Raw genomic sequence first — 17134 nt, 5'->3', positions numbered from 1 at the left:
AAAAGATTAGATTTGGAAGTGTAACTTTTGAAAAAAATATAGGAACAAAAAAGAAGATGAAAACATACGGAAGAATCGTTTAAAAAGTTAATCTAATTAGAAATTTTTTTTTTTTATTTATATAACCTTATTTGATTTTAGGGATGGGCATAGAACCCATGACATCTCCCATATTTAGGAGAGGCGATGCCACTTGACCTAGAGGTCGGTGGCGAAACATCAGAATATTTGATCCATCGATGTTTTGAGTCAAATTGCATTATCGTGGATCATTAAACCAACCATCCAAGCCGAGTGACAAAATAGTCATTGTGAGGATTGAAAGTGAAACAAGAGACAATGCACGTATGTCAGATTCATATTTATGAATATATATGACAATTTTTATTCAAAATCAAAAAGGAAAAAAAAATGACAATTTACTGATTGATTTTAAATCTCTCTCTTGTTTCGCCCCCATTTTTGCCTGTTTTTGAATGAAAGGATCGCAGATAAAATATTCCATATATTTCCAAATTCCATTCTCTAAATTGTTATAGATATTAATAATTGTATTTACTAAGATTTACTCTCGACACTAGAATTTTGGCTCGTTGGATAAAGGTTGAAAAACCCAGCGTCCAATCCGCCGCAGAAGCACTAGATATCATCATCCTATGCCAAAATGGATTCATCCAAAGACCCAAGTTCAAACGAAGTACCACCAAAAGAAAATTTGCTACCACCATAGAGTTATGAAAAAAGGTTGGAGGGTAAACTGTTTTAGCTTTAGAAGAAGCCTTTTTTAAAATCTCTGTTTCTGACTTAAGTTCATCTTGTTAGCGACCGGACCTTCCTCGACTCCATTAGCCATCCACCGTCTAGACATAGCGTGCGTGTATTGGCAACTGGAACCTTTACGACACCCATTGGGACTATTGAAGAACATGCAAGGCTTCTGAAAAGTAGGATTTATTTGTAATGGATTTGTGTGTTGTGCCAATTCTAGTTCATGCAAATGATTAGATGGTTGCCCATATTTTGGGAGCTTATCCTCGTTTCTTACATGGTTTTCTCCATGCTGTTTAATTAGTGATTTGCAATAGTTGATATCCTGCACTGGAGAGGGTAATCTATTCATAGATGGAAAAGGGCAAGCATGAAATGTACCGCTTGAAGTGAAATTCGACTGCAAGGGAGAAGGCATGGAAGGGTTTAATCCCAGGCAGGGCTTTAACCCAGCATGATCAAGAGCTCGATATCCATCAGTCATACAGTGCTCATATGGTCTCCAGGTGGAAGAAAATGGAGGTGGAGAAGATACCGGCTTTATCCCAGCGAAAAAAGGCGGTAGATGTTGTTTAACCATTGGCTTATTTGCTGCTTCCAAATTCGGTTTCGAGAATGAAGGATAAAGAGGCGGAGCAGCATTAGCTACTCCGTATTGGTTAATCAACCTCGCATATTGATTCGGAGCAGCATTAGATACTCCGTATTGGTTAATCAGTCTCGCATGTTGATTCTCATTATAACTCAGGATTGGAGCAGTTAGAGGTCTGGGTTCGTTTGTACCTGTAGCACTGCGGGTTCTCAAATGAGCAATCGCAGGCTCTCTGGCTTCATTCGTCGAGTCCTGAATAAGGAGAGAATGAGAATCGGATCTTAGTGGTGCGGGACTCCAATTCTTCACGAGATTTGGAGAGCATATATGCGCACATTTTGCCAGAGTCACACCAAGGTCACTGGCTGATTCTTTCATGGGAATAGGCTGATTCATTGCCATTGGCACGAAGATGTTGACAACTGGATCAGGTGTTGAGTTTGATGAGAGGGGATACGTAGCAGATTTCGGGCCAGATGGAAATCTGGATTCAGTATCGGCTCCAATTCTGGTTTCATTTATCAGTGTCTTCATCATTTCTGGGTCAGTAAGATATTTGATCAACAGTTCAGTGTCAAGCTCATGTTTACTTTCCATTACTGCAGAAACAGTAACGGCAGCACCAGCACCAGCACCAGCACCAGCAGCAACTGCCAGATCATTACCTTCTAAACCATGCAATACGTTGAGAAGAGACTTTTTACCAGTTGGTGGGTTCGGAGAAACAGAAGAGTCGCACCGAGAAAGGGTGAGGCTTTCAGAAGTTGAATGACAATTGAAAGTCTTCGCAGGTGCTGATGTATTGAATGGCATTTCTATTGCTCCTGCTTCTTCAATAGGAACTATTGGGATTAGCGGAATTTGACTGTCGTTTTCATCATCATGCTTACCTTCCATGCCCGGAGAGACCAAAGGGCTAGATGTAGATTCGGAAAAATGGCAGAAACTTGTAAAATTGGGAAAAGCTAAAGAAGTATAAGAATATATATTCAGATATATATTGAAATATTTTACCCGGGAGGTATGGCCGAGAGATGAGGATAAACTGCTTCAGTCACTGATGTCTCCCTACACTTTTGAGCGTCTACCTCAAAACTTTCTTCACCACAGGCCACGTGCCATCCAGAATCCAAAACTAGCTGCTCACAGGACAGAATTACAAGCAGGATGTGATAGAATTGAATTCAGAAACAGGAAAGACCAGACTAGCATTTCCAATTCCACCTGTCATAGCTTACCTTGGGAGGGCATTTCCATTTAATCTGAAAATTGCCTGAAAGCATCTTTTCTGAAGGATTTGCTTTAAATGCAACATACCAGGCAAGATGATTAATTGAGCGTAAAGCATTAGAACTTGTCTTCTTTGATTTTACACCAAATTTTAAACGAAAATCTTCCTGCACACACTTCACCCGGTTAATGATAGAAATGGTTCTTTTTTAGCAGTTAAATAGAACACATGAAAGTCATGAAAGATCATGAAATCTGAAATGCTTAAAGAGACCACAAACTGTATTAAATTTCTCAAAACCCATCTAATGGATATGCTATCTTCAACTAAACAAGATTCCAACAGTAATATGATCCAGCAGCAAAAGGACATCCATTATCTGCCATTAATAAGCATATATTAAGAATCTAGCCTTGTAGAAAGGCTATATCCATTGCCAGATTGATGATTTGGACCATTTACCTATGATTTTTTCTCATGGGAACCCATACTAGAACTTAGACTAATCTCCCTAGGGCAATCGAGTTTACTACAATGTGTACACAATTACTCAAGCACTCTCCCCAAGTTCTAATCCCAGAAAATATATCTAATCAGTCAACCATATCAAGAGAGTGTGCACAATTCTTAGGATGTACTGCACATGTTAGTTGTAAACTCAACAATCACGCAAAGTAAAACAACCCAGAATGTCTTTACAAAAATGGGAGCGAATTCGCAATTGTAGTCGCAATCCCCCATCTGGAATTGTTCATTGCCAGACTATATGATTAACCTTGGGGAGTTGGCTTTTACCTACCATTGTATGATACGATCACATTTAGCACAAATACATTCAGTCAAAACTGGTAACATTTTCACATGTATGAATCACGAGGAAAACAATCTAATTAGGGGAGCTTACCAACCTCCATTCAGGATATAAGATACGAAAAATACAACTACTCAATGACATTTCCCCAAAATTGGAGAAGTTCACACAAAGCCAGAGTGATTCAACACTCATGTTTATTATGTCAACTTATTTTACGACATATTTATCTCCAATCCTTTGGTAGAAATTCCTAGTTGACACTGGACACATCCGCAAAAAAATTCGTTATGAATCATAAATATTATGCTTACTTCATCTTTACTCAGCTTTTAACATGTGTTTCTCGTTTTCTGGTTTCACATCCCTCTCGGTCTTCTATAAATACTCAACCAGACAGGTCCATGAAATTAATACAATACATTTTTCCCGAATCGTGCACACGCGTCTTTTTTAGTATCGAATCTTTCTATTGCGTCATCTTACAGTTACCTTCATATGATTTTTACATTCAAAGCAGCATTTATCATTTTCCCACCCCTGCTAGCTTATATTAAACAACTAGAACTCAGAGGACATCACATCTTTTTTTTTTTTAAGTGACACGCCCTTTCCTAAGTATGCATTGAATAATGAAGGACAAAGAACACAATATTCTCTGGTCTTCTTTTCGTATAACTTAAACTAGTCAATCAAGTAACCATCATATTTTTTATTTTTAAAGAATCAACGCACTTATTACTCAACTACAAAAACAGTACAGCATGATCATATTTACACCAAAACATGCAAACATACAATGAGATAAAGAATCCACCTGAACAAAATCAGACAGCAGAACTCAAAGTAAAACTGCATTCGCATGCTACGAAAAAAAAACGCAGCCAGCCGACCATACCTTGCGGAGATTGGCCGCCGCCGAAGCACGTGAAACATCGCCCTTCATTGATCAATACAAAGAACCATTCATCAAAACTCTAAACAAATTCAGGAAAAATAATCAACAAATACATATTCGGAAAACCCTATGAATGAAATAGAAACGATGCCACGTTTCGAAAGAATGTATGTGCGCGTTTTCAGTTGTTTCTCACTACTCTGCAACAGCTCAGCATTTCCATACTCTCTTCATTAAACGACGTAGTCTCGTCGATTTGAGTGTGGGCCATCCAATTCTTACGTGGCGTCCAACCGGCAATATTTTTTAATAATAATAAAAATAAAAGACAAAGGCAACTCATGTTCGAATGCCTTTTTTGACAAAATAATATGCGTTTGTTGTTAGAAAAATGTTTTCGTTTTAAAATTTTACGCATTCTTTTGTCATTTTTCGATTTGATGATTGAAAAGTAATTTTAAAAAATTATTTGTAAGAAACGCGTATTTCAAAAAAGAGTATGGAAAAAACTTGTGTTAGATGGTCTCACGGGTCGTATTTTGTGAGACAGATATCTTATTTGGGTCATCCATGAAAAAGTATTGCTTTTTATATTAAGAGTATTACTTTTTATTGTGAATATCGGTAAGGTTAACCCGCCTCACAGATAAAAATTCGTGAGGTCGTCTCACAAAAAAACTACTCAAAAAATAGATGTGATAGGCTAGACATGAAAAATTTTCAAACATAAAATCTTCATTTTCTTTTTGATACGTCTCAAATATACTTAGTATAGTTTCCAAACTTAATATTATTCTTTTTTACTTTACTCATATCATTAATTACATTGATTTTCTTTCAATTAATTCTTTATCATATTAAAACCTTCGTTAAGTAAATTTGAAACGGAAATTTCTTTCTAAATTTTACTTTCTTAATAATTTTTTAAATTTGTGTGAAAATATGTATAAGCTTACATATGAGATGGAGAGAGAGTACATATTTGAAAATGTTAATTTGATTTCTCCTACATTTCAAGTATTTGGAATTCACATCCATTGACGTATTATAATTTCACGGTTGATAAAAATAATAAATGTAAATTACATAAAATACAGAGGAAATGAAATTTAAAACACATGTGAAATAAAGTAAATTCTATACTGCTATCTACATGTAAGCGTAGTATAGAAGAAGCCATGAAATAGAAATGGTCTCACATTTAGAGATAGGGATAGCAACTTTTCTCACTGTTTTATGACCATGCGGGAAAACCCGAAACGGAGATGGAGATATCCGATTTTTTCGTGTTTGGATTCGGATTCGCGGATTTTTTAAAATTCTCGAAATATTTCGGAACGAGTATGAGATTACTATCCTCATTCTCGAAAGTAATATCATTAATAACATAATAATAATATTATTATTAGTATTAATAACATAATAATAATATTATTTTTTAAAATTTTAATGATAATAGTATTATTAATATTTTATTAATATTACTATTATAACTAATAATAATAAATTTTGGTTTGAGAAAATTCTTGAATCCGTTCTCGTCTTGACACATTTATATTTTTGAAACGAAAATGGGGGCGGGGATGAGAAGTTGATCCCCACGGTTTCGGGTTCGAGTTCGGGAGATCGGGGCGGGTAAAGAGGTGAGGAGGACAAAGATGTGGACGACAAACTCGTCTTCCCCTTCCATCCAATTGTAATATCTATTTAGAGAACTATCGTTGAGAGAATATCAAAAAAAGCTAACACGTTCACATGCGTGAAAGGAAAAGAGAGAACTTTCAGAAGATTAGAGAATTACATTTTTTGGGTAGATGATGTTCACATATCAAAAGAGGTAAATACAAAGTACAATGGGGATTTTATTATAATCATTAGTAAATGAATTGAAAGTTAGTTAAATATATGTGTGTATATATTATATTATGATAGATAGTACTTTAAAATAAATATTATGATTGCTTCAAAATTGTAATTATCATATTTAATTTACTAATTATTTATTTGACGGCTAACAAAAGTAAGGAGAGGATATATTTTTATAATTAACTAAATAAGTATTTTTAGATAAATATCTCAAATAAATTGAAAAAAAAATTAAAAATCATATAGCCTTGTAGAATAATAAACAGTAAAAATAAAAATATACATGAAAAAGATTATATCAAATTTCAACTTCTCAACTAAAAAGTATTATACATGAAAAATATTATATAAACACATAATGCGTATAAATGGTAACTAAGTATATATTAATAACTAGATTAAATAAATCATAAACCCGACTTCGACTGTAATCATTAATTCATCTACTATCTAAGAAGTATCTTCTTAGAAATTCTTGTTCTATACTCTCTCCCTAAAGTTCTTCGAGCATCACAGAACTAATAAAAGCCGGCGAACTCAAACAAAGGGATGGTAAACCGGGTCCCACATTAAACCCTCTCCGTTCTAGGCGAGTTAGGCCCAGAAGTGACTTGGACCCGGTGAAATGGGTCTATAATTGGATTCGGGCCGATCATTATATTTAGTGAACCGCTCCGAGCTTGTCACGCTAATATATGTATCTATATACGGATACATATATATTATTAACAATCTAGCTATATTTTTTTATTATTTTGAATAATAAATATTTTAATCTTTAATTTTAATTCATTATATTTTAGAATTGAAATAATTGTGTTATATTATGATGTATATAATATGAAAATGTATAATTATGAAAAAAAAATGTTACGTATTGAATATAAAAATTTTAACTTATGACAGTATCCTTTTTAAAATATTATTAATATAAAGAAGAAAAGTAATTTTGATAATTTATTATATTTCAAACATTTTATTGTGTAGTGAATACTATTAAAAAATTAAAATTTTCAACAATTAAAAATTTTGCGGGTCCAATCGCCAGATTACAGGTCAGATCTCGAGTTTGGCCAAATTCATCATACCGGCCCAGTTGTTTGACGACTGACACTAGTTGAATCAAATCGACCGCAGAACAGAAAACCAATCACATATTACATTAAAACATCATCTAATACAATTTCGTGTTCTCGAGAGTTTTCCAAGAAAAAAGTTTTTTCACTATCCAATTTGACACGTGCTCACTCCAATGGCGCTGAAGGACAGTTAATGGCGGCATCTCCACTGCCATTACCTTCTTCAACTTCTTCATAGTTGTCTTGGTCTTGGTCTTGGTCTGGTTCATGTTCTCCCAAAGATTGTTGTTCTCCTATCATTTGCATCAGAATTTGCTCGGGTCTCATGTTAAAATCACCACTGTCTGATTTGTATTCCCCGTCCTTGGATTTCTCTGCGTAAAGAGTATCGAGCATGCCGAAATACGGGCAAGTTTTCGAATACCCGGGCCTCTTCTTGTCACCGTATTTTACTCTTTTGTAATATTTATTTATGTTCTCCCATTTTTCTTTACACCTTTTGGCATTTCTACTATAACCAAGCTTCTTCATGAACGTTGAGATATCCTCCCACAGCATCCCTTTCGATCCGTTATCTTGGTACTTTGAGTCTAGATCGGTTTTTAGCATGATCAGAGCTTCAACTTCTGCTTTAGGCCATCGAGAAGAACTCATCTGAGTAGAAGTCTCGGTGGTGCCATTAACTAGTAAACCGACGGGTTCTTTCAATACAATCCCCTGTTTCTCAAAAGGTTGCTCAAACATTTGATCAAGATTCTCCGGAACCTGCACTGGCAGTTTAAAATGGCGCGATAACTTTTGCAAAAAAGCAAGAATGGCAGCGTCCTTTGCAGCAGAGATCGCCTTTTCTTTGGCCAAGAATTCCCTTTCCCTCTTCATTCTAGCCGCTTCTTGAACCTTCCACGCTTCTTCTCTCGCTGCACGATCCCTTTCGATTTTTTCAATGACCTCCAAAAACTTTTTCTGCAAATCTTCTTGCCTTTCCAAAACTTCACTCATCAAGCTCTGGAAATAGTCGGCTAACTTCCGCTTTTTCTTGACACTCCTCTCTGAATCTTTTCCTGAAGATGACGCGGTCGATGTGGAAACAGACACAAACTCCGTGGAGCATGGCATGCTAAAATCTTGACAAGAACTCACTGGCTTCACCAATATTTTTGCGTGAGTCGAAGTTGCATCTTTCTCCATCGGAGTAAAGTGTAATTGCTCCGAGGGAGTAGAAGGAACCGAGCTTCCAGCCTCGGAAGACTCTAGCTGCTCATAGAACCGATAGTTTTTTCTTTTCCCACTATGTCGACTAGATCTTCCTACCTTGGTTCTCTTGTGATATTTATAGATGTTTTCAAATTTCTCTTTGCATTTCTTAGCATTTCGATTGTATCCAAGCTCACCTAATTTCCTGTCGTGATGACTACCAATTCACATTAAGCTTGTCCTAATTTAGTTTCAGATTCATCATTTAAAACGATCAGATTGGTAGAGGACAAGATTTCATAGACAAGAAAGCAACACTACAAGGACTTCATTTTATTTCATTATAAATTATAAACCAATAACATAGGACAAACTCATTAAAACAAACATAAAAAATTCCCCATTTTTACATCTACTAAATTTAACCAAATTATTTCGTACTATACACGAAGCCAATCTCCATCACGAAATTTAGCATTCTTCCAAAATATTCAAATATAAACGCAAACATTCTTTACATTCTCCAATATTATTTCCAAAAAATTTATCTTCATCTTATTTTTATATGTTCAAACATAGTCATTGTTTTTAATTCAAATTATTTCATAAAATTATTAATCATATTCTAAAAACACAAATGCATCAGAATTCTTGTACAATTTCCCCAACCACTTTTCTCAAAACATTTTGCTCAAAAACTACCAAATGTATTAAACTTTTTCAAGATTGTGAGGATAACAATCTTGAAAATATTATTGTTTCAGGAAAAATTAACATTTCGCTGGCTTCATGGAACCCATAATCAACATATTAAATCGAAATATACCTGGAAACTTCATCCCACAGAGGAGCTTTGAAAGTGGAGTCAAGAAATGCTTGATCCATATCGGACCTTATCTTCAACAAAGCCACAGTTTCCTCACGTGGCCACCGCTTGCTGCCTGAGCTCCGGCCACTTTCTTCCTCAGCAACACCCCCGCCGTCAAGCTCATCTCCAAACTCCACCGCCACCCTATTGAAGGCTGACCATCGACCACGGCCGCCGCCGCTGCCGTCTGAATCTTCCAAGAAAACAGTACTATCCAGCATCACTTCACTGTTCTTGATTTTTTTTTCACTTTTTACCGCCTTAAAAAAAATTGGGAATGGATCCCCTGTTGTGGGTGTAAAACGATATCCTTTTATGTTTCATTCTTAGTTCTTACTCATTTTCAAACGTTTGATTNGAAATATACATTATAACAAGAAAAAATTATATAAGAAAATTTGATATGATAAAAAAAGTAGAAAAGACTTTTTAAAAAAAGAAAGAAAAAAATATAACCTACAAAAAAAGTCAAAACAAGAAAACAAAAGGTCCAAAAAATGTAAAAAAAAAATTGAAATAATTAAAAATATAAAAAAAAGTCGAAAAAGAAAAAAGAAAATTTAAAAACAAATTTGAGCAGCATCCCCTATTATGGGGATGCCCACAGTAGGCTGTAGGAGATACATTCGCCAAAAATTTATCCGTTTCGGGATAAAAAAATTTGGTATATTTTTAAGATTTCATGATATTTTTATGGTAATTGTACCGACGATAGTAAAAATTTATCAATATTTTATAAATCCAATTGAAAAATAATAAACTTTGATAAGATCGTCTCAGATATCAATTTTGTTAGATGAATTTTCGATATGACATGACTCATGAAAAATATTAAATTTTAGATATAAATTATCCTTATTTTTCAATGCTTTATATGTTATAAAGAGATATTATGTAATATATTTTGATTTGAGTAAAAAATATAAATTTAATGTGAAAAATGTGTTGTGTTGTATATGTTGATTTTAGTAAAAATTATTATTTTTTATATTAAAAATATTATTTTTCCATGCAAATATGTACCAGATGGATCTATCTCACGGATCTGTATATGACCGTCGAACGGAACATAATAATGGTGATGTGATATCGCATCTCTATAAATTTAGGCAGAACCAGCCAGTTTTCTTCATTCAAGTAAAAGAATTTCAATTAAGCATAAAATTATCAATTTTGATCCTTAAAACATTGATCTTCGGTCTTTCCTCCATTCAAGATATGTTGACTTCAAATGGTTTCGAAAATGACTTTGCAAATTTTTTGCAACTCGATTCAGATCACGCATACTTTGATCATCTGGTCGATCCCGACGTCGTTTAGGGCCGTGAAAATATTCAAGAAAACATCACATTTCAATATCAGGTTTGTAATTATTTTCATTAATTAAGATTACTTTTTAGACAAAGTAATCATGGAATGGACCATATATCATATATGACCGTCATCTATATTAGATTGTAATTATTTTCATTAATTTTTACTTAGACAGGAAAATCAATTAGTTCCCAACTATATATTTACTCGAAAAACTATATTTAACTTTAAACTAGTGTCAATATTTATGGTAATATTATAAATTATTAATATATAAATTACCTTAAAATTCATTTATTTATATTATTTTATTAATATCATATATCTTTTAATAATTATAACCACTGCCACTCGTGCGCGTTGTGTGTTTGTATAGTCGATGTTTATATAAATGTTCAAATCAAATTTAGAATTTTATGATTTTGTTATAAGTTTTTTAATTTTTTTATATGCTAAAAGACAAGGAAATAGAAGGAATTTAGAGACACTAATTTGTCTTTCCACAGGTAATAAAAAAATCTATAACTTTAATGTGTTAAAATTAATGTATAAAGTTCCATTTATTTTTAATTTAAGATAAGACGAGTGTTACTCGTGTCAGGCGGGAAAATCGATTCACAAATTTTCAAGATTATAAGGAATACCCGCCACACCCAAACATCATTCAAACCCCACGCTCACACACTCCCGAAACTGATTATATCATCGTTTCTCCGGTCAAAAACCCTAAAAAAATGCGTCCAAAACAGGCGGCGGCAAGTAACCAACAGCAGCTCCAGGCGGCGAAGAACGCTTACAAGAGCGCGGTGGCAGAGGGCAACCACCAGGAGGAGGCCCGTTGGGCAAACGTGATCGGGGACATACTGAAGAACCGCGGCGAGTACGTTGAGGCTCTCCGGTGGCTGCGAAAAGACTATGAGGTCTCCCTCAAACACTTGACGCAAAAGCAGCTGCTACCCACGTGTCAGTCCCTCGGCGAACTCTACCTCCGCCTCCATCACTACAAAGATGCCCTTGTTTATCAGGTATATCAAGGGGATTTCCCCTTTTCATGTTAATCCTAGTGTTTGTATGCATTTTCATGCTGTTTTGCCTCGTTGGATTGATGATATGCGCAAATCTTATTGATTATTGATGGACTGATATGGTCTGCTTAAGCTGGGATTTTTTTTTGGATTCTGCCTTTCCTTCACTCACGATCTCTCGTGGGATTTAAGTTCATACTACAAACTGGGTTAAAGTGCATACCCAAATACTGATAGATATGTCAAAGCTGTTCATGTAGGCTGGTGATCTATAAAGCACGCACACACGTCCGATTCTTAAAGTTTTTGTGTCGAGTTCCAGCAAGCCTTTTACCAATTGCGACACTTTTTCATTGTACGCATTCTTCTACTTTGCTTTAGCTCCGAACTTCCAAAACCGTTTTTTGTTCACTTACAGGACACCCAAACTGTTTACAGTTGTTCCTGAGCTCTACTTTTCCTGCTAACTTTATTCTGTTAATACTTAATACATGGCAGAAAAAACATTTAGAACTTGCCAATGATGCAAACGACCTTATCGAGCAGCAAAGAGCCAGCACCCAGCTTGGGCGAACTTACCATGAAATGTTTTTAAAGTCAGATGATGACCATTACTCAGTTCGTAGTGCCAAAAAGTATTTCAAATCTGCTATGAAACTTGCCAGAACTCTTAAGGATAATCCGCCTTCTGAGAGATTTTCTTTCATAAAGGAATATATTGATGCCCATAATAACCTCGGAATGCTTGAGTTAGATCTTGAGAACTTGGATGAAGCAGAGAAGATTCTTTCAAGAGGATTAGAAATATGCGATGAAGAAGAGGTGGTTGAAGACGATGATACACGCAGTAGGCTCCATCATAACCTGGGAAATGTTTACTTGGAGCTGAGGAGATGGCAGAGAGCCCTAGAGCACATAAAAAAGGATGTGATGATCTGTAGGCAAATTGGGCACCGTCAAGGGGAGGCTAAAGGTTATATTAATCTTGGCGAGCTGCATTATAGAAATCAAAAATACGATGAAGCTATTTCTTTTTATCAAAAAGCACTTGACCTGGCAAAATCACTGGAAGATGAAGATGCACTAGTTGATCAAATTGATGGAAATATTGAAATTGTAAGAGAGGCAGTAAAAGTGATCGATGACTTAAAGAAAGAAGAGCAGACTCTCAAAAAATTAGAAAGATACACTAGAATGTCTAGAGGCACAGAAGATGAAAGGAAGTGGTTGCTGAAACAGAATTCGTCAATTGATATCCTTGTTGAGAAAGCAAGGATGATCATTTCATGGCCAAAGGTATATATTTCCTATTATAGTTCTGACTTTATTTTCTTTATATCCTTGGCAACTGATTTTTTCTTTGACAGAAAAGTGATTTTACCATGTCACACTTGACCAAGAATCTATTTGGATGCCATTTTTTTTTCTAGCACATGAAGAATTGATTGGAGGCAACAAAAATATTTATTAGCTCGTGTTAATCAGGATGTCAACGTGTGTAATTTTTTTCAAAATTAAGTTTAGGGGATGATCTATTTGATCTTTTGCCCTCTCTATCCAGTTATTGTCATTTCAATTGTTATAATTCATGTTTTTTAACTTAGCTTCGTGAATATGGGAAAAAGAAGAAGCAAATAGCAAGTGAACTTTGTGACACAGAGAAGCTAAGTGATTCATTTTCAGTCATTGGAGAGTCATACCAGCTCCTTCGGAAACACAACAAAGCGCTTAAATGGTTCAGAAAAGGTTGGGATGCCTATAGGTCGATTGGCAACTTGGAGGTAATTTATTTTATCACTCGTGCTGAATTTTACAATCGTTTCGGAGGGAACTTTTCCAAAGCATGATAATCATGTTAGTTTTCTCTGAATCATCAATCATGTACTTGTCACTGAATGATATACCGATTTTCATGGTTGAAATGATATCAGGGTCTCAAAAACAGAATCTTTTGATTGCGAAATTATCGTAATGCTCCATTGTCAGTCACTCAGTCTTATGGATTCTTATGTTATTACCAAAGTGATTTCAGGGGCAAGCGATGACCAAGATTAACATGGGAAATACTTTGGATTCCAATGCTGATTGGGCAGGTGCTCTTGATGCTTTTAAGGAGGGATACAGGTAAGTATCACTATAATCTTTCTCATGCTCAATACTCAAGTGTATCACCTATTGGGACTTATTTAATGACATATTGATTCAGAAGGCATTTACTTTTATTTTGATAATTGTGGATTTTAATTGGTTTTCTGGTTTCTTTGTAGTCTCAAATACTAGGTACTTGTGTACCTATATTCTTCTTATATCCCATCTCTCCCTCTCTTCCACTTCGATCACTCCCTTTCTCTATTTACCCTTTTATATTGTCATAATTATGGATTTTCTTTCCAGACTTTCTGCCTCTGAGCTTCTGCTATCTTGCATGCTTATCTTTTTTGCATGGCGCTAATGAAAAAGAGATTTATTTCATTTCACATCATATATCAATCAATCACATGCCTTTATCCCACTATGCGGGGTCGTATATCCTCTTTAATGGGTCCATGCATAAAAAATTTCCAAGGTTTTATGCTGGCTGATAACCCAACGCAAGCACCCTCTTCCTTTACCCAGGCCTGGGACTGGCCATGGCGGAGTTATTTTATTTCTTTTCACTCGGACAAAGAATAGTTAAATGTTTTTACTTGCCACTATTCATTCTTAATTTTTTTTGTTGTTGTAGACAAGTTGCTGGAGATTTCTTTCGTTCTTTCTTTTTTCTTTTTAAAACAAATTTATATTGGCTGACAATGGTTCTTGACTGCAGGATCGCTGTTGATGCGAAATTGTCTTCCTTGCAGCTGTATGCTCTACAAAATATGCATTATATCTACATGATTCGCTTAGATGATACCGATGAGGCAAGGTAAATCACATTTTTACTTAATTCATAATCGGCTCGCTCTGTGACATCTCAGAAATTCATGATCCATACCGGGTGTGGAAAAATCGAGTGTTTTATTAGTGGGGTGCAGTGTACTTGTCTTAGAATATTGGCGGACCATTGAAGCAAAGGAAGGATTTATGCTAAATATTTGCTGGCAAAATCCATTGCGTTGAGTTTGCTCGCTGGTCCCTTTCTTCCTTTCGTTGTAGCATTACAGTTTTGAACATTTGGCTTGGAAATAAATCATTGCTGGAAAAAGAAGTTGAGGATAACCATTTAGATGATTCCAAATATCCTCTATGAATTTTTTTGGCTTTGATGATTAATAAATCTTTCTTTTAAATTACTAAATTTGTGCATTCAATAGCTTCAAATAACTTTTCAGGAGGACCAAATTGTTGATTGATGAATTAAAGCAACCAACTAATGTAGAACTTGATGATGAAGATTTGCTAGGAAACCATTGTTCTGAAACTAAAACCGAGTTGGATAATCTATCAACAAATGATGAGTCTGATGGTAGCTTTTGTCCAAAGCTAAGCTCAAGGAATTCCTCTAAATCGAAAGCTAACAACTCTGCTGATGAGGTGATCGAGGACATAACTTTGAGATCCCTACTTCAATCTCGTAAAAAGTTACACAAGAAAAAAACTGCTTGTGGAGTCGCACCTAACGCTCCACGTGGCTCCACAACACGCAGCATATCCAAATCCACCGGTAGTCCAACAGTTAGTCGTAAACGTGTCCGTGTAATCATTTCTGATGATGAACATGAAGATGACGAGGTCAATCGTTCTGAAAAATTATTTAACAAGGGTCCTGCTGAAAGAATTGCGACTTCTGATGAATGTAAGCTACCAATGGGTTTTTCATTTTTCTCAATGTTTTTTAACGAGGAAACAAAATCGAAACAATTTTATATTGTTGCAGATATGAAAAGAATTGCCAGCAGTCCTGTTTACGAAGTTCAGGTAACAGCATTTTGTAACCTTGTTCATCATGTTTATTTTCCATGCCAATCAAAGCTAACTTTCTAGTTTTGCTGTTCTGTAGAATGTTTCACCCGTTGTCTCAAGATGTACTCTCGGTGCTTGTCCTCTTGACCTTGAGACAAGTACTGCTTCCTCCAAATCTAGGAGTTCTACATTAGGTGTACAGGATGTCAAGGATTTTAGACTTGCAGGAGCACGTGCAGCTATTGGCTCCTGTAACTTTCTCCACAATGAAATTTCCACTGCCAATGTGCATTCTTGCTGTCATGAAACTTGTGTGAGTATCTTTAAGAAGAAAATTTTTTTGCTACTATTATCCATTTGTCAATCTTTCTGCTGTAAATATGTAGTTACAGCTCACATACACGCTTGTGCCACTTTAAATGATAGAAGTCCATACACCTGAATTGAAGTGGAAATGCACATAGTCAAATAATAGATATAACCACTTTTTCCTTGAAAGAATAGTTTCTAATAATTTGTCATGACCATGAGGCAGTGCATTACCTGAATGACAGAGAACTTTGTCTTTCCTTGTTATCAGTTGATGGTTGGTCTCCTTGGATAATTTTTGTAGTGTAGTTGGGTATCATTTGTTTTCATGAACATACTATTTACAAATCATGGTACCTGACTGAAAGGGGATCGGTTACGGTGACCGGAAGCGCAACGGAAGTTTAAAAATCAAATTTTTTTTGTAAAAATTTCGGCCACCAAGTAAATAGTGTGTAGCAAATACAAAAACACAAAATGACATTCATAGTGTGTTAAGAAATGTACCTATCAATCTCAAAGATTGATGTAATGGCTCCAACCAAGTTGTAAACAACTTGGCTCTTCAAAGGCAAGATAAATCTACAAGCTTCCTTTGAGCACTCCTTGCTCAACTATTAAGCCCACCACCAACTAGGTAGATCCCCTCATATTTTGCACTAGAAAAATATGAGGATTTTTCTTTGAGAAATTAGTGTTTTCTCCAACCATTGAAGAACAAAAATGGAGAGAATGAATAGTATTTTCGGCCACTATTCATGCTAGGAGAGAAGGAGAGACAATTTTGTTTGTGGGAAAAGTTAAAGTAAAAAAGTTGCATGCCAAGCCTTGGTTATACAAAAAGTTGTCTCCCAACCTTTCACCTCCCATACATGCAAATATTATATGGTTTTTAACAAATTAAAAACCCATGGACTTAATTTAATTATCTCAAACATTTTTGAGACTAATTAAACATTACTTGAATTTACTCAAGTCCACTAGTTAAATAATTTATTTAAATTGAGCTCTACAAGACTCAATATGATTTAATCAATTCAACACTTGAATTAATTTAATTATTTGGACTCTACTAGGTCCACTAGTGTTTAATTAATTCAACACTTGAATTAATTTAATTTAGTCCATAATAATGTTTATGAAAATCACAATTTTCAAATACATTATTTATTTGGCCAAATTTTAATTTAAGAACACATTCATAAATTAAAATTACATTTCTCTCATAGAAGTCATACTTCTATTTTTCCTTACGCCTATAAACTCATTTATAAGCCGTTCAACACATTGAACT

The 17134-nt window shown here is 35.0% G+C and overlaps 3 protein-coding genes across 4 annotated transcripts in view; 1 reads left to right on the top strand and 2 right to left on the bottom strand.

Annotated features, from left to right (window-relative positions):
• Nucleotides 1–210: 210 nt before the first annotated feature.
• LOC140970916 (zinc finger CCCH domain-containing protein 45-like) lies at nt 211–4507 on the bottom strand. The gene is made up of 4 exons (XM_073432904.1): nt 4301–4507; nt 2599–2757; nt 2375–2499; nt 211–2276 (listed from the first exon to the last, which is right to left on the bottom strand). The coding sequence occupies exons 1-4, from the start codon at nt 4346–4348 to the stop codon at nt 785–787; spliced, it is 1824 nt and encodes a 607-aa protein (XP_073289005.1). The 5' UTR covers nt 4349–4507; the 3' UTR covers nt 211–784.
• A 2786-nt stretch (nt 4508–7293) lies between these two features.
• On the bottom strand, nt 7294–9626 carry LOC140970915 (trihelix transcription factor DF1-like). 2 transcript variants are annotated; one of them, XM_073432902.1, is made up of 2 exons: nt 9266–9626; nt 7294–8656 (listed from the first exon to the last, which is right to left on the bottom strand). In XM_073432902.1, exons 1-2 carry the CDS (start codon nt 9526–9528, stop codon nt 7411–7413), a joined length of 1509 nt encoding a protein of 502 aa, XP_073289003.1. In that variant the 5' UTR covers nt 9529–9626; the 3' UTR covers nt 7294–7410. The 2 variants fall into 2 exon arrangements, with proteins under 2 accessions (XP_073289003.1, XP_073289004.1); XM_073432903.1 differs by having other exon boundaries at nt 7294–8644; nt 9266–9623.
• A 1586-nt stretch (nt 9627–11212) lies between these two features.
• The window catches only part of LOC140957858 (protein TONSOKU-like), a 12462-nt gene continuing 6540 nt past the window's right edge, over nt 11213–17134 (top strand). The window contains exons 1-8 of the mRNA XM_073415259.1: nt 11213–11646; nt 12145–12942; nt 13251–13427; nt 13679–13770; nt 14456–14554; nt 14961–15424; nt 15506–15546; nt 15629–15970. Coding sequence (XP_073271360.1) covers nt 11356–11646; nt 12145–12942; nt 13251–13427; nt 13679–13770; nt 14456–14554; nt 14961–15424; nt 15506–15546; nt 15629–15970 — 2304 coding nt within the window. The 5' untranslated portion in view covers nt 11213–11355. The remainder of the gene's footprint in view (nt 11647–12144; nt 12943–13250; nt 13428–13678; nt 13771–14455; nt 14555–14960; nt 15425–15505; nt 15547–15628; nt 15971–17134) is intronic.

This window comes from Primulina huaijiensis, chromosome 2 (assembly GCF_012295235.1).
Source record: "Primulina huaijiensis isolate GDHJ02 chromosome 2, ASM1229523v2, whole genome shotgun sequence".
In the NCBI taxonomy this organism is placed as follows: Eukaryota; Viridiplantae; Streptophyta; class Magnoliopsida; order Lamiales; family Gesneriaceae; genus Primulina; species Primulina huaijiensis.
Note: the sequence above shows the minus strand (reverse complement) of the source record. Positions and strands in the feature narration are given on the sequence as shown.

Bases quoted from the DNA above. Each gene is read 5' to 3' on its own strand.
- LOC140970916 (XM_073432904.1), bottom strand. From the start codon at position 4,348: ATGAAGGGCGATGTTTCACGTGCTTCGGCGGCGGCCAATCTCCGCAAG. The intron at 2,500-2,598 runs GTAAGCTATGAC...TCCTGTGAGCAG, and splicing joins AATGGAAATGCCCTCCCAAG to CTAGTTTTGGATTCTGGATG. The intron at 2,277-2,374 runs GTAAAATATTTC...ATCTACATCTAG, and splicing joins CTCTCGGCCATACCTCCCGG to CCCTTTGGTCTCTCCGGGCA.
- LOC140970915 (XM_073432902.1), bottom strand. From the start codon at position 9,528: ATGCTGGATAGTACTGTTTTCTTGGAAGATTCAGACGGCAGCGGCGGC. The intron at 8,657-9,265 runs GTATATTTCGAT...GTGAATTGGTAG, and splicing joins CTGTGGGATGAAGTTTCCAG to TCATCACGACAGGAAATTAG.